This window comes from Lontra canadensis, unplaced genomic scaffold, assembly GCF_010015895.1.
Source record: "Lontra canadensis isolate GAN:19392208 unplaced genomic scaffold, GSC_riverotter_1.0 scaffold41, whole genome shotgun sequence".
NCBI classification, from domain to species: domain Eukaryota; kingdom Metazoa; phylum Chordata; class Mammalia; order Carnivora; family Mustelidae; genus Lontra; species Lontra canadensis.
In genome coordinates, this window is record NW_022631035.1 from 7,109,744 (window position 1) to 7,134,505 (window position 24,762).

The 24,762-nt window shown below is 55.9% G+C and overlaps 1 protein-coding gene across 1 annotated transcript in view; it reads left to right on the forward strand.

The window, feature by feature from the left end:
- The first annotated feature begins 9,087 nt into the window (after positions 1 to 9,087).
- Positions 9,088 to 24,762, forward strand: part of SDK2 (sidekick cell adhesion molecule 2) — a 245,342-nt gene continuing 229,667 nt past the window's right edge. Inside the window, exon 1 of the mRNA XM_032870716.1 lies at positions 9,088 to 9,526. Coding sequence (XP_032726607.1) covers positions 9,463 to 9,526 — 64 coding nt within the window. The 5' untranslated portion in view covers positions 9,088 to 9,462. The remainder of the gene's footprint in view (positions 9,527 to 24,762) is intronic.

Sequence of the window (24,762 nt, forward strand, 5' to 3'; positions counted from 1 at the left end):
ATGATTCTGGGGACCAATGTGATAAGTGACGGTTCTTCAGAAGTGTGTCCCTAATCATTTAAATCAAACATGAAGGCAAGAGTGTATTAAAGCAACATATCTCCAAATGTAATGTGCATCCATGTTGCCCAGGGATCTTGTCAAAATACAAATTCTGATTCAGTAGGTCTGGGGGAAGCCTGGGAATCTACATTTCTGGCAATTTCCCAGCTGATGCCCATGCTGCCCGTCTTCAGGTACAATATCCAACCACTAAGCATCTTAGGAAGTGGGAACAGAGAACGTGGAGAAAAATAAATGATCAAAAACCCTAATCAAAGGGAAGTTCCTTGAGCAGAATGAACATCTCCACAAAGAATGGGCTCACCAAGCACGAGGAATGAAAAAAGACCAACACAGTGATACATCCCAGTAAAATTTCAGAACCAGGGCAGAAAGAAGTTCTTGCTGGAGATAATTAATAGGTTTTCTGCAGAGTCATGAGAATAAAACTGGTATCCTACCTTTCATTAGATGTGCAGAGGCTCAAATATCTACACTGTTCTCAGGAAAGGCTACTTTGAACCTAGATTTTTATATACCCAGCCAAACTATCACTTCAGTGAGTGGCTACTCTGATGGGAAGCACAACTTACCCAGCAAGAATGTTATGGATTCTGTTTCTCATTCCATCTTTCCAACAGTCTACTGGCAGCCTGGCGGTCTGAAATTCAGTAAAATTAATGAAGTCCAAGGATACAGATTTGATTTTCTGACCTTATGTAGAGGAAGTCAAGAGCTGAATGAAAAAGGGAAAAAATGAGGGAAGAAGCAGCCGATGGCAGAGACTGGGAATGTTGAACCAGAAGTCAAGGCAGGATGGTGGGTGCTCGGTATTGATGAGGACTGCCTCCTCCTGCCCAGAGAAGCAGGAGTGAGAAGAAGAGATGAGCCTGGTCTTTGGAATCATCTTTGTGGGAAATTCAGAGTTCCACAGGGAGTCAAACCCAAGTGGCTAAGAAAGTGCATGTCCATAAAGGAATGGCGTTCCACAGAACTAGTAAAAAGCCAGGTTGTAGAGAGATCGATTTGCAGGTGATGAGGTGGGAACAGGACAGTAAGAACAGCATAACCTCGGAGAAGGCAGTTAAGGTCTCTCAGGGTAAGGGAAACAGGGGGTTCCAGAGAACCCTTAAACTTTTTAAGTTTATCAGAATCATGGAGATTTAGCCCTGAATAGCACACATGACAAAAGCAAAAGGAAAGGGAAAGGGATCCAACCTCAGTGTTCCCAACAGAATTTCCTGGTTGTGTTGATGGGACCAGTCCCCAAGAGGGCTTCACTGGCCACAGGAAGACCCAATCAGGGCCGACTTCTGCCAAGACCTTCTATACATTGGGGTCTAGCAGGGGAGGGGAGATACCTGATGAGGATGAGGCCATGAGCCCAAGGCAGCAAAGAAAGGCATGGGGGCGGTTGTGCGAATGAAAGCAGAGGAAAGAGCAAAGCCAGAGAGGTCTGTTAGGGCAGACAACGTAGACCTGGAGTCTGCAGGGCCCTAGGGCAAAGAAAGAGATATTTTTGTTCCGTGGCCCACTTCTCACATTGAATATATTCTTGCTGAGCATGATTGCTAGCCAGATAAAAGTCAGGTGATGGGAAGCTAGGATCATCTCCCATCCTTGAACTGCTGCCTGCAGATGGCACCAGGCAAGTAGGGACAGGCAGGCTGGTACTTGTACCTGCAAGATAATGGTATGAGCAGATTCTAACGGGGTATACACTATCAGAATCCAAAAGTATAGGACATGGACGGAACCCCTTGCCTTCATTTTCTTTGAGAGCAAGAGTTGGCACACTTTTCCTGGAAAGAGCCAGATAGCTAATATTCAAAATCTCTCTGATGCTACACCTCAGCACTCATGCAAGCTCACATTTTCCCTTCTAAAAAAAAAAAAAAATGCATCCTCCATCTTATCCCAAGCATGGGTAGACTTTGGTCTTAGAATGTAAATTGAATCACATTTTATTTTATTTTTTAAAGATGTATTTATTTATTTCAGAGAGAGTGTGAGTGGGGGGAGGGCAGAGGGAGAGGGACAAGAAGCTGCTTGTCGGTTCTGAGCCTGGAGCCTGATGTGGGGCTCAATCCCACAACCCTGAGATGATGATCTGAGCTGAAATCAAGAGTTGGATGCTTAACCAACCAAGCCATCCAGGAGTCCCTTGACTCACATTTTATATGCGGTGGCTTTTAGGAGGTTTGTCGTGTAAACTTTTTTTGTTAAAGCAAAGAGTCCCTTTCAGAAACCAAGGAAGCAGGCTTAACTCCATCACAACACACCTTAGAATGTGAATTGCATGGTTTGTGAGAAGTACCTGCATGCCTAAAACCCATGCTACCTTTCATCTTAGTTCTGCCAAACCTTACTTCTTAAAAGTTAAATGAATGCATGCATTTGTATATGTTACAGGCATTAGTTGGGGACCGGGTTAATCTTTAGGAAGTAGTGAATGTTGGCTGTAAATATAAGTATCAGAAAATACACATTTGAGGTGTAAATAGCTTCATTTACAAGGTCATGGGAAGTAAAGACACAATAATGGTATAGAAAGGCTGTTCACACTTCATAGACATTTTCCCGTTGCTTTGATTTCACGGACGATAGATCATCGTTTGATCTGATTTTGATTATTTTATACACACAGAGGAAAAGAGGCAAACATCCCAGCCTTCAGCGTGCTTACATTTGAGGGGGGCAAGATGGGTAATAAATCAACTAGCCAGTAAAATCAGTAGTCTATCAGATGGGGGTGAGAATGCTCAAGAGAAAGGAAGGGAGAGGGAGAGAGAGCACATGTGCGTGCATGCACTTGTATACATGTGGCCGGTGAGTCCGAGAGTGACATGTGGCAGGACACACCGGTGGAGTGACTGGGGCAGCAGCCACTCTGATGGGCCAGGCCTGCTGAGGCTTTACCTGCATTGACCGTTTAGAACGTCACCCTCTGAGTGGGAATGTTTTTCCAGCTAGTATTTAAACAGAGCCTCTGTGCAGGTGGACAAGTGAGCCACATGGACGTTTGGACGAAGGGCATTTCAGGCCCAGGGATCAGCAAGTGTCAAGCCCTGAGGCAGGCCTGTCCTGTGTGGGGCATGGCTTTGGAAGAACCATGTGAGTGTGGCTGACTCGGACGGTGCCCAATCAAAGGCACACACCCCTTCGGTTGTGAGATCCTGCCTTTGATGGCTCTGAAAGGCAGGTCCAGTTTCCGCCTGTACTGAGCAGATGAAGTAAACCGTGCTCAAGCTGGAGTTCATTGCTCTGTGATTTTGAACGGCCCTAAATGACTCTAAATCTTTGTCCAGCTTAAAGATCAATGTCCCAGCCACCCAGAGGCAGGATTCTCTGTGGTGCTTTTATTGTAGACACATTAAAGACATGCATGAGTAAAATGCATGCTGGTTTCATTTCTGAAACTACCACAAAGTACACTTTCTGCCCTGACCAGCTTCCTCCTTCCTGGACCTTCCAGGCCATGTGAGTTTACAGCGCCCCCTCCTGGCAGGCATTAGCACTCGCGCTGCTGGACAAGATGGGGCTCCACCCCTCCTAGGCCCAGCCAGGGGCACAGGGTGGCTGAAACTGGCCCAGATATAGAAGACGTCTATGTTTCCTCTTGCGTTCGCTTTCTTCCCCAGCCTAGCCTACATTTAGCAGCTTTATTGTTTAAAAATTCTGTCTCCTGTGGTCTGTTAACCTCTATTCTCTCCAGCTTGCATCTGGCTGCTGACCAGCAAGCCGCTACACATTTCTGCCACCGTTGGGTTTCTGCTCCATCTCTTCATGTCTCCTTTCCTCCTTCCCTGGAGGATTTGTGGGCACAAGCAGAAAGGAACATGGCTGTTGGAGCCCCAGATCCCAGGGCTTGGAGGTCAGGGGCTGGGGGTATGGGGGCTCTGACTTTAGTACAGAGGAGGTGAAGATGTCGGCTGCCCCCCAGGACGTGCCCTGTCCTCTTAGGCTCTTCCTCCCACGGGAGCAAAAATAAATTAGAACAGGGACTTGAGGATGGAGATAGAGCTTGGGTTAGGGCTGCTGTGGGCTAGATGGTGTCCACAATCACATGTTGAAGCCCTTCCCAATGTGACAATATTTGGAGATCAGGTCACTGGGAGGTAATTGGGTTTAGGTGAGGTCATGAGGGTGGGGCCTTTAGGATGGGACTAGGGTCCTCCTAAGAAGAAGAGAGAGAGGGGCGCCTGGGGGGCTCAGTCTGTTGAGTGTCTGCTTTCAGGGCAAGTCATGACTCCAGGGTCCTGGGATCAAACTCCTCGTTGGGCTCCCTGTTCAGTGGGGAGCCTGCTTCTCCCTCTTCCCCCCGTTCATGTTCTCTCAAATAAATAAAACCTTAAAAAAAAAAAAAAGAAAAAAGGGGAGAGAGAGTTCTGGTCTCTTTCTCTCTGCCACGTGTGGACACAGCAAGAAAGCGGCCATCCACCAGCCAGAAAGAGAGCCTTTCATAAGAACTAAATCGGCCAGCACCTTGATCTCGGACTTCCCAGCCTCCGGAACTGTGAGGAATAAATTTCTCTTGTGTGAGCCCCCAGTGTGTGGTGTTCTGTTAGGGCCGCCCGAGCTGACTCAGACGGGGACCCAGGGCCTCTCTTTTTTCTGATGGAGATTAATAAACTGCTTCTAACTATTCAACTTCTTCCCTTTCTCCATCTTCAAAACAGAACAAAACGCAAAAAAGAATGCCATTAATTATTTACTGCGAGACGTGTTTCAAGGCAATTAGTTGTCTGAGTTCCCTTCAGGTTGAGCAGGGATGGCTCTCTTGAGTCCCTGCTGGGAGTGGGGGGGGGGTGGATCTTACCCAGCCCTTGTCCTGGGCAGCCCTGAGAGTGGCTTGGAACAGGATTCTGGAGAGGGCGGGGTTAGGAGGGAGGCCTGGGCGTGGGACACGCTTGTGCCCTGAAACCCATCGTTTAAAGACCACGTCTACCCTGACTTTCTCTGGCCACTCAGTCATTTTCCTTTTAGGCTGAGTTGGGTCCAGTGCTTCCCCCCTCTTCTTGGTGCTCATTCTTCTTGCAAAATAACCACGAGGTGGTGGGTGGCAGGGGGGGGTTGCTTCTCTGCTGAAGGTGGCCCCCCGTGCAACTTGGGAAGTAGGGACCAGGGGGTGAGGCAGTGGGGAGGAGGTGTGTGTGGGGAGCAGACACAGCATCTCTCCCTGTCCCTGTCCAGTGTCACTGCAGCCTGCCTGGTCCCCGCCAGCAAAGGAGGCGGCTGACCCTGCAATTGAACACTCTGTTCTCCTTGCTGTTACATTTGAGATGGAAAATAGAAAAAAAAAAAAAAAAAGACAATAATCATATCGAGAAGTTAACTCTGCCCTGCCTGCCCTTTGGTTGGTGTGTGAGAGATGGGGCAGAGGACGGATTCGACGCCGAGGGAGGCTGGGGTGAGGTGGATCTTGACCTTCTGTGATGTCGAACAGCTCCCTCTGACTGTCCTGGGCTCTGTCTCTGCCCTTGGCTGGTGTCTGGTGGTCTGCGCCTCCCCCAGAGCCCCCTGGCAAAGTTCTACAGGAATGTTCTCTCCTTGACTGCATGCAGAACAAGAAGCTAAGAAAGTGGTCCCACTTGGGGTCCAGGGAAGGTTATCTTAAGAGGAAGGTAACATTTTAAACACCCGTCATCCATACCTAAAGGGAACATGACAAGTGGGAAGCAGAGCGATGCAGGTCAATTTCCCTCTGTTTTGAAGCCAATTGGGTTACTCTCTGCCGCTGGGCACCCCCCTCCAATTCACAGAGTGAAATATATGGGGGAGAGAGCCTTTTGGAGATAAAGCGCCTTCCAGTGCCGGCTCCAGGAGTAGAGGGAGATGGGATATAAAGGAGGGAGAAGCCCCAGGTCCTGTCCCGAGTTCTCCAGTAAAGCTGAACACACAGAATCAAATTGGAGGGGGCAGGACAGCAAGGGGGAAGCAGCAGAGAGGAGCCTGGGAAAGCCGCGCAGCCCCTGCTGATGGGGCACCCACCATAAATGCACGGTCTGCAACCTCTCATTACACCGTGGGTGGTGAGAATGAGGTCATGGTGTCTGCAAGTGACTCTCCCAGTAGTGAGCCCCTCTCAAAGGGCCAGGCTCCCTGCTCAGCCTGCTCTGGGCCAGTGAAACTTGGGCAGGAAGCAAAATCAGATGCTTCCCTTCCTGGGGGTATGTGTACAGGCTGAGGCCAGACAGGACCCTCTTCTCCATCCCAGATGGCTGGAGACAGAGCTTGCTAGAAGAGCTGCCCATAGGGTACCATGCTCTCTGCGGGGCAGACAAGCCTGGAGACTTCCAATCCCAGAAGAAAGTTCCCTGACTTCTGCTCCCCGGTTGATGCCCTGCCCTGGCCTTTGGGGATTCAACTCCCTGAAGAAGTTACACGGGGCTGGTTGTGCAACCCCGTGTCTCTTCTCACAGAGAGAGCAAACGCTATCCAGAACCCCGGAGCTCCTGCAGAAGTCTGGGTCTGGGGACCAAGAGGGTGGAAACCACCAAGGCTTCAGATCATTGTGGTGATGTGAGCTCCCACCTCTGAGAACAGAGATACAGCTTTCCTGCGGTCTCCCGGCTGGTTGAGGAGGAGTTCTCAGCAAATCCGGCTCTCAGGCCCCCTCTGTGAGTGAGGAGTGTAACAGCACCCAACTCACCAGTCCCGCTCACCAGCTGTGCTCCATGGTTTGCAAGGGCCTGAGTTCCAGGTTGGGAGCTAACGACACTCAGGTGCTGTGTGACGCCACACAGCTGGGCATCCCCAAGAAGCCGGCAGTGGCCTGGCCACCAAGGGAAAGCAGGGCTGGCCATCCTCAGGCCACCCGTCCCAGGAGCCCTCCCATTTACCAGCCAGCCAGCCAGAAGGGATTGGGCCTGGGATGCAGCACGAGTCTCCAGAAGAATAAGTGCAAAATGTTTGAATCAGACGCTTGGAAGGGCTGTAAGGAAGCCAGGCTAGCTTCTCAGCCCTTTTCAGAGAACGCCCACAGTTCTTTTTCCAAGGCAGGTGAAATGAGAGTATAAAAACGATGAAATGTATGCAGGGGCTGTGTCCACACCTCAGCAGTCCACACGAGGTTGCCCTCTGGGGCGGTGCAGGCCCTAAGGAAGGGGAGGCATCGGTGAGGCACCTGGATAGGTGAGACACAGGGAGAGAGGAGAAAAGTGGCCTGGGAGAAGATGGACGGTCTCAAGGGCTCTTTGCTCCCCAGCAGAAACCCCAAGCAGGCAGGACAAGGTTGTCCATGTGGCTCAGCAGGGTCCAGGCCAAGGTACACCATCTTTTCTTGGGTGCCCATGAAAATGTCATTTCTTTTAAAATCAGAATACATAAATGACATTTTGGGTTAAAAAATGTTTTAATATGTAACATTAATATGTTTGTCTTTGTGCCAACAGTCTTAAAGTATTATTTTTACATATATATATAATTTTTTTTTTTTTTTAATGGAGAAAGGAGTCCACCGAGGCAAAGCTGTGTACTGCCCAGGAAACCTTAACTGGGTCCTGCAAACACTTACTGGCTTCTTCCATGGTGGGTGCTGGTCCCTGCTCACTCTTCTGGGCCACAAGGGAGGAAACCTCCCACCCCTCTTCTCTGGGGCTCCCGCACCAGTTTTCCGTTTTTCTACCCTTAGCAAACAGAGCTCAAAAGAAAAAAAAAGAAGACGGAACAAAGAATGCAAACGCCTTGGCACCAACTTCACTTTCTCAGCCATCTGTAAGTCCCAGACCTCTCTTTTGTCTTGCTCTCGGCCCTGAGCGTTTCCAGACTCTCGAAAGCCTGACCCGGGAGGGGAAACTGGAATCAAGCAGTTGACCGACCCCCTCTCCCCAACACACCCGCCACCCGTATCACGGGAAGGGCGGTGGGGGGGTCGGCGCTGTGGGAGAGACTGGGACCCAGATGAGGCCTGCGGGAGAGGAGGGGTGCGGGGCTCGGGCTGGAAGGCAAGTCTGGCCCAGAGTGCGGAGGGGCCCGGTGCGCATCTCTCCCCCGCGCGGCCCGGGGTTGGCACTGCCGCCCTCCCGCGGGTCCGGTGGCCGCGCTGACCGACCCTGCCTCTGCGGGGCTCGCTCCCGGGCCTGGCTCGGGGCCGCCGCTGCCGCCGCTGCCGCCGCCGCCCCTCCGCCCCCCGCCTCCCCGCGCGCAGGCTGTCTCCAGTCGCGGCCACGGGGTAGCGCTCGGCCCCCCTCTCCGCGTCTCCGCCTCCGCCTCCGCCGCGCTCGTCCCCGGCTCACGCGGCCCCCGCAGCTCCGGCTCGGCGCAGGCAGGAGAGGCTCTCCGGACGCCGAGCCCGGGAAGCGGAGGGCGGCGGGCTCGGCGAGCGGCGGCAGCGGCGGCTGCGGAGGCGGGCGGCGGCGGCGGCGCGGCCCAGGCGGCGGGGCGGGCGCGGCGGCCGCTGCTCCTCGGGCCCGGGCGGCCGGCGAGCGCCGGGCTTCCGAGGAGGCGCCGCGCACCCGGAGCCGGGGCTGCCCGCCGGGCTCTCCGCGCGTCTCGCCGAAGAGCTCCGGCCGGGGCGCGGCGGAGGGCAGCGCCGCCCGGCTCCATCGTCGGCCGGCAGGAGGCTCCGTGCCCGGGCGCCGGCGACAGCCCGGGCCGCCCAGCCCAGCCCAGCAGCCGTCCCCGCCGCCCCGCAACCGGCACCGACATGGGCGCGCGGGGCTGCGCACCGGGCCGCGGGACCCGCAAAGTTTGCTAGTCCGCTGGGCGCGGAGCCGAGGGCGCGCCAGGGCCCGGCGCCGCCGGGAGGGACCGAGCGTCCCCGGATCGGGCGCCGGGGCGGTGGAGCCGAGAGGGGCGGCTTGGCCCCGCCAGATGCCGCCTGCAAAGTTAGAGAGAAGAAAACTTCAGCTCCGGGGAGATTCGGCCCGCTATGCTAGCCGCGCCCCCCGAAGCCCGCGCCCCTGAAAGAAGCCCCGCGTCCGCGTCGGCCGCCGCGCTCGCTTCCCGCCCGGCCCCGGGCCCCAGACGCCGGGATCGGCGGTGACTGCGTCCGCTCGGAGAACCCAACCAGGGGGCGGGGAGGGGGCGGGGGGCGGGCAACGTGGCCACGGGAGGAAGTTTCCTGAAGTTGCCGGTTTATTCCGGAGCGCGGCTCGCGACCCGGCTGGTTCGCGGAGGCCGCCCCGCCTCGGAGAAGTCGGAGTTGGGGTGCTCGGGGAAGGAGGAGCCCCGAATCCGAGAGCGGGCTTTTCCTCTTTCTCTTCGCTCGCCCCTCGCCTTCCGGGCGCGCCGCCGGGATCGGACTTGGACCGCTGACGAGAAGGAAGGGTTGGGGTCGCTGGCGTCGCCCCTCCCGGGCATATACCGGCTCCGGCCCGAGCCGCGTGGACAGTCTCCCGGGACGAAGCCACGGAGTTCCAGGACCACCCCCCCGGATTATAAAACAGTGCGAAGCACCACCCTCCAAAGCTGGTCACCATGTGGGGGCTGCTGATATGGACGCTGCTGGCCCTGCACCAGATCTGTGCGACCGGAGCCCAAGGTACGGAGGGCCACCCCATGGGGGGCTGGGAGGGGGCTGCGGCGGGGGACACTCTGGCCACACAGTGCCCTCCTGGACACGGGGCTTAGCCTGGGCAGAGCCCTCTCCAGGGAGTTTCGAGACACCCCCCCTTCAGTTTGGGGGCTCTCTTTCGGGGGGGGGGCCGTCTTTCTGAGACTTGTGGCTTCCTTAAGAGGGAAGGCGGGGGTCCGTGGAGGGCGGCGTCGTCCGGGGTGAGGGGAGGGGTAGCGACCCCCTCTCGCCGTGGGTGCCCTCGGGCCGGCGTGGGAGGGCGCGCCGTTCGGTGCCGGGCTCAGAGCCCGCCTCCCCGAGCTCCTCAGCCCGGGATCCGAGTCCCCGCCTGGGGTCCGCGGGAAGAGCCAGGCCCTGCCGGGCAGGCGCGGGCCGCCCGGGGCCGAGGGAGTGGGGCGGGAGGACGGCGGCAGGAGCCCCAGTCGGGCGCAGGGAGCCGGGCTGGTCGCCCCGGGAGGGCAGTTGCCGGGCCTGGCCGCCTGGCCGCCTCCGGGGCTGGGGGTGCTCGGCGGAGAGGGGCCTCGAGCCCTTGTCGCGCGTGCAACCGCGGACCCAGCGCGGGGTGGTGCGCGGGGAGGGTTTGAGGCGTCTCCCCTCCCGCCCCCAGACGCACGCAGCATCCTGCCTTTGCCTCCCCCTCCACCGACCGCTCCTGTCTCTGACCTGTAGCTGCCTGGAGCAGCCTCGCGGTGGAGAAGGGCTGCTTTGGGGCGGTGGGTGGGAGCGTTAGGAGGGAAGGGGAGGCGTGATCCGCGCTGCGCCCCTCCAGAGGGCGGATGCCCAGACATCCCCCCCCCACCCCCAGTCCTCCGGCAGGTCCCAGCGGGGGAGGGCGGCTGCACCGGCGCTTCCTTGCCTTTGGGGTTCGCAGATCCAGACAGTGGTGCCAGCGGTGTCCGAGCGGCGCCTGCTGGGGGCGGAGGGAGACGAAACCTGGACCAATCTTCAGGACTGGAGGGGCTTGGCCTCCCCCTTCCAGGCTCGGGAGCATGCCTGGACCCACCGGGGGCGCGGGAATGTGGAGGCTCTGTCTCGAACCCGCCCCACCCCAGCTCTGGGGTCTCCGATCGGCGGCGGGGGTGAAGGGACCCCACTGCGCCCAGCGTCAGGCAGTCCAGAGAGCCAAGATCAAAGAGATGAGAATATCAGCTCTCACTCACGGGGTTGAGGGGAGGATTTTACAACGTAATTTACGTTAAAGCACTTAGAAATTTTGTAAGGGACCCTGTAAATGTAATAAAAGTTATTATTAGTTTTATGATCATCATAAAATCTTCCAGCAGACGTGGACCTTAGAGGTCGGCCTACTCTAGAAACCATTTAACAGATAGGTAAACTGAGGTCCAGAGGCATTAAATGACTTACCCAAGGCTGCTGGCTGATCTGGGGACAGAGTCAGGGACCAGGTGAGTTCTGGGCCCTTGTCTCTCTTGGAACCAGGACCATCCACAGCTGCAGTGGGTTTGCTCGGGGCCTGGCCCTTCTTCTAAGGGTCCTGAGAGGACCTCGAGGCCACAGAATAGGATGGGGGTGTAGCCTTCCCTGCAGCATCTCACAGATTTGCTCTGAGATGCCCCGGGGGCTACTAGCTGAAAGCCGGGAGACAGGGAGGGCTCTGGGGGTGTCAGCCCATCTGGAAGCATCTGGCTTAATTACTCTACGGACTCTGGCAGTGGCATGATTTTCCCGGGCAGGTGGCTCACTAGTTCTTGCCTGTGCAGGCCCAGGCCCATAAAGAGTCCCTGGGGCACGGGAAGGTCCTTCCTGGGTTATCAAGCCTCTGTCATGTCCCAGCCAATACTGTCCCATCCACTTGAGGCCAAGACTGAGCAGTCCAGAGGAAGTTAAGATCCGGCCACCTCCTGTCTCTGTCCTCCTGCTGGAGGGGCTCACCCTGTCATCATCGATGAAGCTCTCTGATTTCCTCCCTCTCTGCTTCTCTTGTTTGCTGCCTTTCTGAATGAGGCTGCCCCCATCCCCTGCTGCTCCGTTTGTGTTCTCTGGCTCCGAGAGAGTGTTTTCCAGAGGCCATGGGTACCCTGGGTTTGTCTCCTGGTGGCAGACCATGCAGGGGATTGTGGGAACTTGGTCTCGGCTGGACTCTAGGGCAGTGCTGATTGCACGTGGGGGTGGAGGGGGGGGCAGGGACAGGCCACAGAGGTTCGGGGGTCCTTTCCTGTCTGCTTTGGGGTTAGAGGATGGAGTTTCTCCTTGGCGTCTGAGTTTGCAGCCTTGCCCTTTGTCCTCTGGGATAGTTGAAGCCACTGGCACTGTTTGTCCCTTCTGAGCCCGTGAGCCACATTCTCCAGTCATGACATAGAGTGAGGGACAAGGTGGCCTTCATCCCCACAACAGACCTCACCTTGGCTGCCGCTGGATTTGGGCTAGACTTTGGCCAGTGTTTTCAGCTGCTGGACCCAGGCAATGCCACCTGCGTATATGGAATGCCACCGTTTAACCATGTCCCTGGAAATTCAAACGCACTTCCGGAGCTAAGCGCAGTGATGCTGTAGGAAAGGGGATTGCTGGTCTTTGGTGGAGACGTAGCAAGTGCCTGGCACTTAGAAGGTGCTTCATAAAGTGTAATTGTTTTTACCATGATGATTGTTCTTACACCATAAGTCGAAGGACCGTGAGGACCAGCTCTGGCCACCCATCAGAAAGGGCTTGCATGCCTTTTCCTCACCCAAGACGCTTCTTTTACCTCCTACTTCCTCCGAGGCTGTGTCGCTCTGTCTGCCGTGGCCCTTGGGCTCCCCTCCCAGGTGCTCCGCCTGGAAACGTCTGGGTGAGCCTGGATGGCTGCATTTTGGCCTGCTTCTCAAAAGACATTTCGGGTGCCACGAAAATTAATTTCTGGTGGACATCCTGAGGAGGCCCAGGGGCTGGAAGGAGGGTAGTAGCAGCCCAGCCAGCTGGTCCAGAAGGTTCTTTCGAGAGAACGGTGCCTGGGGGTGGGGAGGGACAGAAGGGAGTGTGAGTGGAGTGGAACAGGCAGTGTGGAAAAGCCCAGCCTGGGAGGCTCCTGAAGGCTCCAAAGGGAGAAAGTTTAGTGCTGGGAGCTAATCACAATAAAAGCCAAACAGCACGCGAGGGAGCGGGATGAAAGTTTAATTACATGGTGTGGCTAAGCTGTAATTATTAATTACTGACAGCAAAAAATAACTTATTGATCAGGGCCTCTTGCTAATTACCACAAGGCCGAGTGTCGTTCTTGCCTGGGGCACAGCTGGTACGCGTCAAAGCCCCACGCAAGAGGGGGCTGGGGGCGTCGCTGCTCCCTTCTGTGGCTCTCTGCCCTGCACCCCTCTCTTCCTCACCCTGTGTGCCCCTTAGCTTCAGCTGGGGAGTCTGGAACGTTTGGGCTGTGGCCAGATGGGTGACACACTTTGGTGTTTCTCCAGGATACGGCCCCTGCGTGGGAAGAGAAAACTCGGGACCCCTACCCAGAGGCCGAATCACACTGGCAGCCAGACACCTGCCTCAGAAACCCTCCCTTTCATGCATTTGTTCGGCAAATGGTTATCGACCGCTCTCTCCCTTATGTCCTCTACTGGAAGGCCAAAGTAGGGGCCAGGAACCTTGTTTCATCAGGGAAGGGCGGCTGGGAAAGAGGCCAAATCCTTTACAGCAGTTCTGTTTAAACAGTGCCTGAACGGCCGACTTTAAAATGATGTGTTAAACTGCGTATTGGTATGCATTTGACTTTGTACCACAGTACGCAGTTGGGCTGTAAGTTAAACAGTAAGGGAATGAACTTGTTCTTTGTCCTGAGGACTAGAATGAATCCATGCATCGGACTTGAAATAAACACAAGAAGCCAGCTGGTGTTGTCCTCTGCCCATGAACCTGGGACAAGTGGCCGTCTAGTGTCTGCTTGTATACCCCTGGTGATGGGGGACTCACTACCTTACAAAAGAACCTGGTTTTTCGTGTCCCTGTGGCTGATTATCCTGGGATTTGGCTGTGGTTGAAGAAGTCCTCTGATTGGCTGGGACACCTCTTCCCCAGTCCTTCTGACTCCCTGCCCCTCGGGGAGTCGGGAGCCTGAGCTGGAATTGATGTTGGGTGTTACGGGGCTGCCTGGGGGATTTCCTCCCCGGCTCCCCTTGGAGCACACTGTCACAGAGGGCCCTCATGCTGCCTAAAACGGTGGGAATTAGTCATCATAATTCGGGGCCTAGGGATGCCAATAGCAACAAATGGTCCAGGAGCGACTGCCGGCAGCAGCCCCACTGCCTGTAATGGAAAAGAAAACAAGCTGTTGCTGAGGCATCTGGGTTCCTCCTCGTGGCCGCCCCCCTCTGCTGTCCACACACTGGGCAGAAGGCAGGGCCAGTGTCCAGCAAGGGGCCATCTGGGGCTGCTTAGGGTCCTGCGGGGGGGAGAGGGTGAGGAGGGGCCTGCACAGCTGGTCTCATCAGACTCCCCAGCCAGGTATCTGGTCCAGAAAGCCCCTCTCTGAGCCCTATGGGGGGACCCCTCTCCTGCAGGTATCCACAGGGACCTGGTGGGGAGTTCCTAGGCCCTGCTTCCACCACTGAGTGACCTGGAGCCGAGACTCTTCTCGTCTGTGGAATGTGGAGGTGGTTAAAAATCACTCTCTCTACTGTGTAGGGTGGTTTAGTTTTTGGATGTTAAATGAGATAATCCTAATCGCTTTCGACTGTTCTCGGTAACTGCTAAGTGCTGACGATGCACCGGCCACAAGGCTGGGAGGATGTCCTGACCCACGCCTCCCAGCTCCCTGCTCCCCTCCAACATCTCACCTGCTCTGCCCACTGCGCTGACCACTTCCCTGTTCCCAGAACTGCCCGGTCCCTCTCTGGCCTCCCGCCTGGTTCCCAAAGGTCCTGCAGTCCCTGTGTCCACACCCGGTCCTCCCCAATATCTGCAAGGCCCCGTCCTTGTTTCCTTGAGGACTTTCCCCTCATGTCCCTAATCTGTCCCTAAGCCCTTGAAAACATGGCGTCTCCAAGCGCGAACGCCCCCCCCCTTTACCTTCTCCAGGGCACTCAGCCTCACCCGACACACTATTTACTTATCTGTTTACCGTTGGTCCCTCTCAAGGGGGCACGGCCTTTATTTCATTCACTGCTGTACCCCCCATTGCTAGGGCAGCGCCTAATACGGAAAAGGAGCTCAAGGAATGGGAAAGAGGGAATGAAGAATTAGTGAATGAACACGTAGCAAAGGGATCGAGCACCTTGTCTTCTGGCGTCTCCCTGCCCCTCCAGCTTCCTCTCGGACCAGTTACCCACTCCCATGGGCTCCTCCGTACGTCTCATAAGCCCCGTGTCATGGAGCCCTTGTTGTGCTGAGCCAAGCACCCCGAGGACGAGAGCCCTGTCCCGCAGCGACTGCAGCCCAGACTTACTTAGGATGGGTCGCCTTGTCCTTGACCCCGGAGCCCACCTGCCCAGACTCACCTTTACTCCCCTGCCTCGGGCCCCTACAGGAGAAGCTGCTTCTGGCACCTGCTTCAGGCTAACATGACCCTTGGGTCATGACTGAGTCCCTAGTAGCTGCACTGAACCTTTCTGAAATCGGGAGGACAGGTAGGGGTTTGTGGAGCAAGGCCACCCGCGTGTGGAGGCCTCACTTGAGACACACAAGAGAGGGAGGAAGACTTCCACCAGTATTAGAAGCCGTGGCCTCCGTCACTTCCCCTTGCAGCCCACTGGCCAGAACTGGTCACACGGCCCCGCCCCATGGCAGGGGGCCTGGCAAGCGCAGGCTTCCGTGTGCTGGAAAAAGGGACCGGTGTCTGGTGGGGGGGGCACTGGTGATGTCCAGCATGTCTTCCTAACCACGGAGAGGATCCGCGGTCCCTCCGGAAGTGTGTTTCACACACAGTTACTTTCCTCCAGACAGGGCCGTCCCTAAAGCATCCCCAGGCAAGCCCCGGCCCTAGGCTCACTCTTCCCTGCTTTCCGGGGTTTTTCCTTGAGCTGCTGAGTGGCATCCAGTGTCTCGATCGGTGCCTTGGAATTGGGGTGGCCCAGGTGCAAGCTCTGTCACTTTGTGCTGCCCTGGGCCACTTTGGGTTCAGTCACTAGCATTCCCAGGAATTCCCCGATTCCCCGTCCGTCCTGCCGGGAGAGGAGCCGAGCAGGCGATGCAGGGGGTAAGCCCGGAGCCTGGCTTGTCGCAGGCACTCAGCAAGCCAGTGTGACTAGCCGTGCCTCTGTGTTGACCCCTCCAAAGGGTCTCAAGATAGGATCTCCGTTGCATGGAATCTCCAGATGCCCCGCCCCAGCCGCCAGCCCCGGGGATCTTTGTAATCCACCCGCATCTTCTTTTTCCACTTCTTGTTTCTTCCCCAGTTTTGAACGATCTGGTCTTCTCTCCCCATCCTAGGGTCACCAGAGAGGAGGCACCCTCGCATTTGGTGTGCAGTTCTGTGTGTCAGACGGTGTTAGGTGCAGTATAACCGTTCCCTGCTTCCGCCCTCCGTCCACTCCAACACGCGGGTAAACTGAGGTTCACAGAGCTAGGAAGTCAGGATTAGAACGTACGGCTCTGTGACCCCCAGTGCCTGTCATCTTCCACTCGCTCCGGCTGCCCTCGCCTCCGTGGCACCCTTCCCTGATACCTTCCCTGAAAGAAATGACCATTTGCTGATGAGATGCCCATTCTTTTGGGCTGTCCAAAGACCAGGCCGGCCCGGGGGCATGGTAGAGCTTGAAAATAACCCTCAGAACTCCTCCTCCTCTTTCTCCTCCTGATCCCCGTGGCTATGTCCTCACTGGGCCTCGAGCTGGCAGAGTACAAGCAGTCAAGATGGGAACCCGGTCTTTCTCTGGGCTTCCCTTCCTTCCCCTGCCGCCCCCCGGCCCCTCCCCAGGGGAACCTTGAGATGTTTGGTGAGTCTCCTTAAGGTCACTTGGGGCATTCAAGAAGCCACAGAAGAGTCTTTTAAACCTGAATGGGGTGGGGAAGAGGCAATTAAAGTTTGATGCCATGCAGGAAGCTATTAGTGACCCAGAGCAGTGATGCAATTTTGATGATAGGATAATCCTAAGGGGAGGAAATATTACTTGCCATTGTGTGGCCCATCGAGGGAATTCAGCTTCTGGGGTAGGCATGAGTGATATTCAAGGGCCTGTTGGAGCCGGGACCCAGGACCCTGCCCACCCCAGCCCTGTTCCCAGGACACCTGGTCCCGTAAAGATGCCGGTGGGGGTAGGCACTTGTGCGGCCCAGAATCTGAGCAATGGTCAGAGATCTGGCTGGACCCCTGGACCTTGGGGTTGCCACCACCAGCATGGAAGTCAGTCATGGATCTGCTACAGATGTTCCACTGCCCGCCTTGGGCCACGAGAGCCAATTCAGAATGGGTCATCAGAGGGCCCCAGCCGGACAGCCCCGAGGAGCCTGAAACGTGGGTGGCTCCCTGGGTGTAAATCCTGCTGGTCATTTACAGTCCGGTGACCTTGGGTGAGTTAGTTACATAGCCTGTCTGTGCCTTGTTTGCTTCATCTGCAGAGTGGAGAGACCAGGAGGCCTTGCCTTGTGGGGTTGTGATGCGGTTTCATGAGATCTGCTGAGCGCTCAGCATTCAGTGTATAGTGAACGCTGAGGAAATGCTTGTCATTGTCCTTATTCTCACCATCTTAGCTTTGGGGACACAGAATCTGCTTTGGGTCTGCGATTTGACATGTGCCCTGACCCCAGAGGCCTCTGCCATCTTTAACTCTTACAGACCTGCTGGTGGCATCTGAACAGATGTTCTTGGGGTTTTGTTTATTCGGTTAAGACGTTTCCTGGCTCCAACTTAAAATGCAAGCACACCACGGAGAGCCCACATATTAAGCTCTTCATAGCTGTTCAGGCCTTAGGGTGAATGTTGTTATTGGATCCTTTCATAAAACCTCAAATTTCTGTGTGTAGCTTTCCCAGACAACCGAGTTGCCTCTTCATCTCCATCTTCGAAGGGGTTTGGTCAGAAAGCATTCACGTTATTAATGTTGTTCGCATTCAAGTTCTGAAACGTTCACTTTGCCAGGGTCACTCGATGTGTCAGAAAATGGCAGTGAGTACGGGTCGGGTCACCTGCTTCCTGGGCTGCTGCCTTTGGTCTGGTCAAGAGTGGCTCACTGTACTACTTGGTGGGACCCCAAACCGGGCCCCAGCTTTAGGGGACACAAGGGGTAGAGGGCACAGGGCACAGCCTGTGGCGGCCTCTCCTCTCTGTGAGAGAAGCAGACCCCTCCTGGATACCCCGTTTTCTCCCCCACAGGGTCTTAGTGGTAGGGTCTAAATCCTGAGACTGGTCAGGCCAGCCCTTCCAGATGGGCCCTTGCCCCCGTGGCTTTGTCACTGCTGTGATGTCAGCGCCAAGCCCCTCCCCATAGTCTGGCCCCATACGTGGCCCCAATCTCCCATCCCTAACCCCCTCCCTCGTTGTGCTCAGCTGCCCTCACCACCCCGAACGCCTCAGCACCCTGCCTCTCTCTCCCCTGCTGTGCACCCCTTGCTTTTCCCCAAAGTCTGACGCTAAAACATGTCCTCCCAGATGCCTCTGAGCTCTCAGGATGCTGACGGTCCCGAGGTCTCATTTGCTACTTTGGCCTTGTTGGTTCTGAATTCTCTTTTCATGTGTGTGTGACTGATTTCTTTAATTATAAACTCCTTGAATTTAGATAATAACCTTCATCAGCAAGGGTAGAGGCATTAGACATAAATTATGGTTCCCAATTAATGAACTTAACCCTTTGAAGAAGGGCACGGGGGGTGATCCTAGCATCAGGGGGAAGGTGACGGGCATGAGGCTGTGCGGGACTTGGAAGCCAAGACGGATTCTCACTGGGTCCCTTTGGGCCTCCGTGTCCTCACTCGGGAAACTCGGGCCCATAAACACAGGGTTTCCCAGCTGTGGAGTGAGGGACTTTGCTGGGGGAGGAGGATGGACATGGGCCCTGGGGGAGCTGGCCGTGAGCCTGATGCTGCCGGCTAGCAGCGTGCCCTTTTCCTCCTTTATATTCCGTTTTAAATATATGAAAATTTGCATCCCACTGCATAGTCTGTCTGAATTCTATTTTAACACACAAAAAATTCTATTTTAAAGCCCATTGATGCTTCTGGGAGAGATGGTATATCTGCCCCATGGCTTCCTGGACCCCCGGGGATCTAGGTCAAAAACTTGGTTTTGAAAAATTGGAAGGAGATGTTCTCTTGGGTCATATCATCTGTTAGATCCCAAGGTGCTTTCCATATTACAACCATTTGTGTTTAAACTTTTCTAGAACATTTTATAGACATATGTACTTCCTAAATCAGTTTTGCCTCAAACATAATTGAACCTGGGCCCCCAAAACCACCGGCCGGGAGAGCTCTGTGGCTGTGTCTTCCAGGGTGTGGGTGCGAGTGTAAGGCGGTCAGCCCCTCCCTCGGTGACCCTTTGCCTGAGTGGTCGGAGTTTTCCGGAGGCCTGTCCCCTGGCCTCTCCCTGGACTGTCCCCCACCCCACTGTCCCCGTTTTCATTGCCAGCCACCCAGCCCATCGGCAGCATTGTGGGGGCTGGGCACCGGCTAAATGTTCCCCATCCATTTCGGTCACTCCCTTGAAATCTCTCTCAAGGCTCCTGGGTTTCTGGAAGCTGAAGGCATCCATGCAGTCCCAGGCCCCATTGGGCAGCCCTGCCATCCCCATCGCGGTTCCCATGCCCCGCGGCCCTGGCTCAGGCACTCGACACAGTACTGGGGAAACGTTGCCGCTCAGAGACCGTGCCTGGCACTCATGCCTTCTTGCTCAGTCAACCTCGAAGTCTCCTCCCCACGAGCCGCATGCTTTTGGCTTCACACGGCTCTGGCTGGCTCGGCCCAGTGGCCCCTAACCTTCCCACTCGGAGCCCCTTTTCCCTGGCCCCGGAGGAGTGAATGGAGGCAGGGGGTGGGTTGGGGGGCAGGTTGTCGTGAGGCCTGGAGCTGCCAAGGAGGGCCGAGGGGAGTTCCTCATTAGCTCTGCCCCAACCTCATTACAGAGCTGTGCATCACTGGGTGAGAAATGGTTGTCATCGGGGCTGTAATAAATACGCTGCTGTCAGTGTTGATGTGATTGCACTAATGAACAGAAATCAGCCAGGGTGAGACGAGGGGAGAGGCTTCGGGCTGCGGCTCCGGGTGGCTGGAGAGCTCTGTCCGCCGCTTGCTGTCCCTGGCCCCAGGAAAACAGAAGCCTGGGCATGAGTGGGAAGAAGAGAGGTGTTGGCATTTAACCCCTTTCTCCGAAGGCTTTGGCAGATGAGGAACCTAGAAGGTGCTGGAAACTTCCAGGCCAAAGGACCATTGTTCGGCCCCAGGGAGTGAGGTGGGTGTGATAGGGGCCCCAGGCCTCAGCCTGGGCCTGGGGCAGAGGCAAGCAGGGCCAGCCGGGGGGACCTCTGTGCTTTTGATGGCTCAGCCTCCGGTGGAGCCCGGGTGGAGGGCGCCCGCAGGAAGGCGTGGGGAGAAACACAGGGTCCATTGTCAGCACGCCTCGCCTGGAATGTCAGGACTTCTTGTCTGTCCAGGAACTTGGAATGTCCAGCCCCAGGGGGCAGGGAGCAGGCCCCCAACTCCAGCTACTCCTCTGGGGAAGAGCTCAGGGAGCCCCAGCTCCTGTGAAGCCGGGCTTGGTGTCAGAGCTAAAGCAAAGACGTGCCTCTGAGATGTGGACAGATAGGGGAAGGCGGTGGCCCCGCTTAGGGCCGGGCCTTGGGGCACCTGAGGGTCAAGGGAAGGCCAAATGCATGAGGGGTGCCCTTGCAGCTGGGGCCCCAGGAGGACCTTCTTGGGACTCAGGGTAGTCTGCCTCGAGATGGAGGTGAGAGTGTGGGCCAGAGCCGTGGGGCTCACACTGGAGCCTGCGTTCAGTCCCCTGGGAGGGCTTACCAGAATGCAGATTCCCGGGCTACACCCACACGCCCCCAGAGCTTCTGATGGGGCGGATCTGGGGTAGCTCCCGGAGCCCAGGTGCCATGCTTTGAGGAGGTCTAGCCTAGGGGTTGGAGGAGAAGTCGGGTGCTGTGATGGTGGGCTTCTGCTCTGCACTGTGGTCAGCGGTCAGCCTCCTGCGTGGCGCTCCTTCCTTTCTCCCTTCCTCACCATCAGAAGCTGCTCTCAGCGTCCTTCCTTAAAAGAAGACAGCAACAAAAGGCCAGCCCAGGGGCCTCCTTCCTGGGAGAGGAAGGGCGGGCCGTGAAGTTACTAGTGGCTGAAGCAGCTTTTGCTGGACGCTCCAACGTAGCTGTGTGTCTATGGGTAACAGAAGCCTTGACCCTCAGCTTGCTCGTCAAGCATTTTCTAAGGACCTACTGTGTGCCACACAGAGTGCCTGGGATCCATCAAAGGCCAGGGCAGGTCCCTGCTCTCATACTGTTCACGGTCAAGGCAGGCATGAAGCCTGTGGCCGCTAACATCGGGCAGTGTGGAAGGTGCTAAGAGCAGGTGCATCCAGGTCAGGGGCCCAGGGCCCCAGACGAGGTGACCTTGAAGCCTAGGTCTTGCAGGGTGGGAGGAGCCCCCATCTTCCTTGGGGAACCCCGTGAGCTTTGTGTTTTGACATCAGAAACCACATATGCATAAAAAATATATAACTAGATCTTTTTGACACATGTATAATTTGTAAAATCACCACCAAAATCAAGGTAATGGACAGATGCGTCATTACCCAAAGTTTCCTTGTGCTCTTGGCAATCCTTCTGAGGCCGGTGGAGATCTTTCCCCCAACTAAATGTCTATCTAATTGTTCAAGTGTCATTTTTTGAGAACTTCCCACTCAGCACCGAGTTATCTCTGCACCTTTGTTGAAAATCAGTCGCCGCTCGACCTGCAGATCTATCTCTGGACACCGTATTGTGGTTTGTTTCTCTGTTTATACCGCTAGCACACTATCGTGTTTCCTGTTGCTTTAGGAGAAGTCTCAAAACCCGGTAGGGTCCGTTCAGAACCATTTTGGTTATTCTAGATCCTTGATGGTTCCCTCTGAATTTTTGAACCAGCTTATCTGTCTTTAGAATCAGTTTATGCATTTTAGAATCAGATTTTTTTCCCCCAAAAAGCCTGCTGGGATTTCTGATCGAGATCGCATTGATGAAACAGACAACGTGAAGAGCGTTGGCTCCCTTGACCTTGTCGGGTCCTCTGGCCCGTGAACATGGGATTTTCACTCTGTTCTGTAGCTCTTTTGTGCAGTGTTTTGTGCATTTCAGAGTACAGGTTCTGTACATTGTTTGCCAGATTTATCCTTAAGTATTTCCTGTTTTCGATGCGATTGTAAATGCTCTTTTTTATTTCAGCTCGCCGTTGTTTGTCTCCAGGCTGGGGAAAGGCAGTTGATTTGGCTGTGTTGATCTTACACTCTGTGACTCGGTCTGACTAAAGGATTAGTTCTAGCGACACTTTTTGTAGACGCCTTTGGATTTTCTACATAGATGACTGGGTTTTCTCTGAATGCAGACAGTATAACTCTTTTTCCAACCTGGATTCCCCCCCCCCCTTTTTTTGGTTCTTCTTGACCTGGTGCGCTGACTGGAACCTCCATTTTCATCCTTTTCTGTTGCTAAGCCGGCTCCCAGGCAGCAGGTGCACACCTTAGCGGTGGCTGACCCCCAAGGTCAGACTGTGCTCAGCCACATTCTCTAGTGGCCTCCTCACACATGGCTCTAGTCCTGAGGGTGCTTCTACTTAGGGGCACACGCACTCTTTGGCATCATCTGTCTCTTAGAAGCTGTGCAAACTCCAGCAGGGGAATAGCAGACAGAAGCACGGTGATTCTCCTGCCTGTCCACATCAGGGATGAGTTCATGCACTTGGCGTGTGTGGTCTTCCCTCCATACACTCCCTCCGCTCTGGGTTGGTGAGCTCCAACCATAGGGGAACTCTGTGAACCACTATGGTCAGATTATAAAAGGCTTCTCATTTTCCGTGGAGGGGGACATGGGCTAAGAGAGCCAAGCGAGGTGTCCCAAACCATAGAACTTGGGAGCTTGGGATTTCAGTCCCCTTCACAGGCTCCATCCTGCTGGAATTGGCGGTTTTCACTTGAGCAGACTGGTGGGCCAAGAGTGGGCCCCTGGGCTGTGGATTTGGAAGAGGGGCCACATGCTCCCCTTGCCTCTATATGCCCCACTGGGATGTTTGAATAGCCCTTTTGCAGGGTCGGGACTCAGGGAGGCAACACAGAGGGCCACTGCTGTGCCCCTCCCTCTCCTTTCCTTGCAGGGGCCGCCGATCACTGGTTTAGGCACCAAGCTCCTAGGCCCTGCCCCAAGACCCTCAACCTAGGCTCCTCCCTGCTACCCCAGCTTCTAGCCCCAGACACTTGAGGTCATCAGTGCAGTGGAGGCTGGGAGTGGGGGGTGAGGGGGAGGGTGCTGCTAATTCTGGACAATTAGCTTTTGTGTAATAAGAGCTCCCGGAGACCAACCCTTTTCCTGGAGCCAGATGTCCTTCTAAATGCTTTACATGGATTATCTGGTCCTCTCAACAGCTCTGTGAGGAGGTAGACTTACCCCTTCATGAGGATTAGGAAACACGCCCAGAGAGTTCCAGCAGCTTGCCTGGAGTTGCATGGCTTATAAGAGGTGGACTTGGGAACAGGCCTAGACTCAGAGTTCGTTCTCAACCGCCGCACCATGCCAGGAGGCTGAGGTCCTGCCCGAGAGCCTTCTCTCTTTCTCCTATTTTTCCTCTAACTGCAGGTGAACAGAACAGCCTGGCCCCTTTTCCACAGCGGGCCCCTAGTTTGGCCTAGCTCAGGCTCCCTCATTTCTAGGCTAAATAAATTTGGCTAAATTACGTAACTTTCCTGAGCCTCGTTTTCCTCTTCTGTTAAGTGTGGACTTAATACAAACAAAACTCCCTCACACTCACAGGGCTGTTGGGAGGCTCTCCTGAGATAGTACGTGGGAGCAGACCTCACACAGAGCTGGGCGGCTGGGGGACTACTGTGGGAGTCACAGGGGGCCCCACATGATCCCTGTCTCCCCCACCCGGGCCACCACCGCGCTCCTGGCCCAGGCACCAAAGACCGTGCCCGCCTGTCACAGCTCTGCCCATGACTGCGTTCACCACCCACCCCCCGCCCACAGCAGCCTCCCTGGGCACCCCAGGGGCTTGCCCCATGGAACAAGGCACTCAAGAGCACCCCAGATCGCCGCTCGCGGGGAGGGAGGTGTGGCTGGAAGAGATGCCGTCCTTCCCGTGGGTGCACTCCTTGTCGCCGTTGTCCTGTGTTTGATTGACCTGCAGACATCAATTACGAGACACATCATTATTTTATGTGCTATTAAGATGGAAAAAAATACTGCCATTTAATCTGTAATAAGATGCGTCCTGACCCCAGAGATGTAAAAATGCACTCAGAGCCCAGAGAATGGCCCGTCGCGCCGTTTACAGAGCGCTCAGCCCTGGCCACGCTCCATGCTGAGGGAACTGCGTTCGTGAACACACTCATTTAACCCCCACAAGTTTGGCTTCGACCATCCAGTTGGCCAAGGAACGGGCTGGGGGAGGGGATTCAGACCGTGTCCCGTGCCACAGACATTCCCTGGAGGTCCCCGGCCTCTGGCCAGCGCTGACTCTCGTCGGTTGGGCCCAGGAAGGGCAAGACAGAGAGAGGCTAAGGGGTTCAGGGGCCACCCTGAATGCTGCCCTTCTGTCCCCAGTCCTGGGACCATCACAGAGCGGCCCCTGGGGCCCAGGCTCAGACCCCTGGGTGTGCCCCTGGCGTCCCCCAGCCCTCTGCCTGCCCCCATCCCTGTCTTCCTGGAATGTGCTGGGACCAAGGAAGCCTCCCTGCCTGTCCTGTCCCAGGCTCCGCATTCCTTCCTCGGTCCTGCCTGAAGCCAGCACCTGTCTCCTGGGGGACAGTGGCCCTGGAGGCGTGAATGTCTGGCCTTGGTTCCTCACCAGGCCGCCCCCTCTGAGCCGGGGCTTCCGGGCCAGGCCAGAGCTTCTGAATCAACTCTGTTTGGCTCTTCTCTTCTTTGGCCGACCCTGAAAGCTGAGCTGAGGGTTTGCGTCTAATTACACGGAGACCCCGGGACAGGCTGGCACAGCCGAGCTCCCCGCATCCACCCAGCCCTCAGGCTTTGGGCACTGTTGGCGGTGGTTTCCTTGGAGAGGCCAAGGCCCTAAGGACAGCTGGCCTGTCTCCTCCCGTCCCCAGCCCCGGCCAACCCGTTCATCTGTCACCGCAGACAGAGGCGACACGGAAG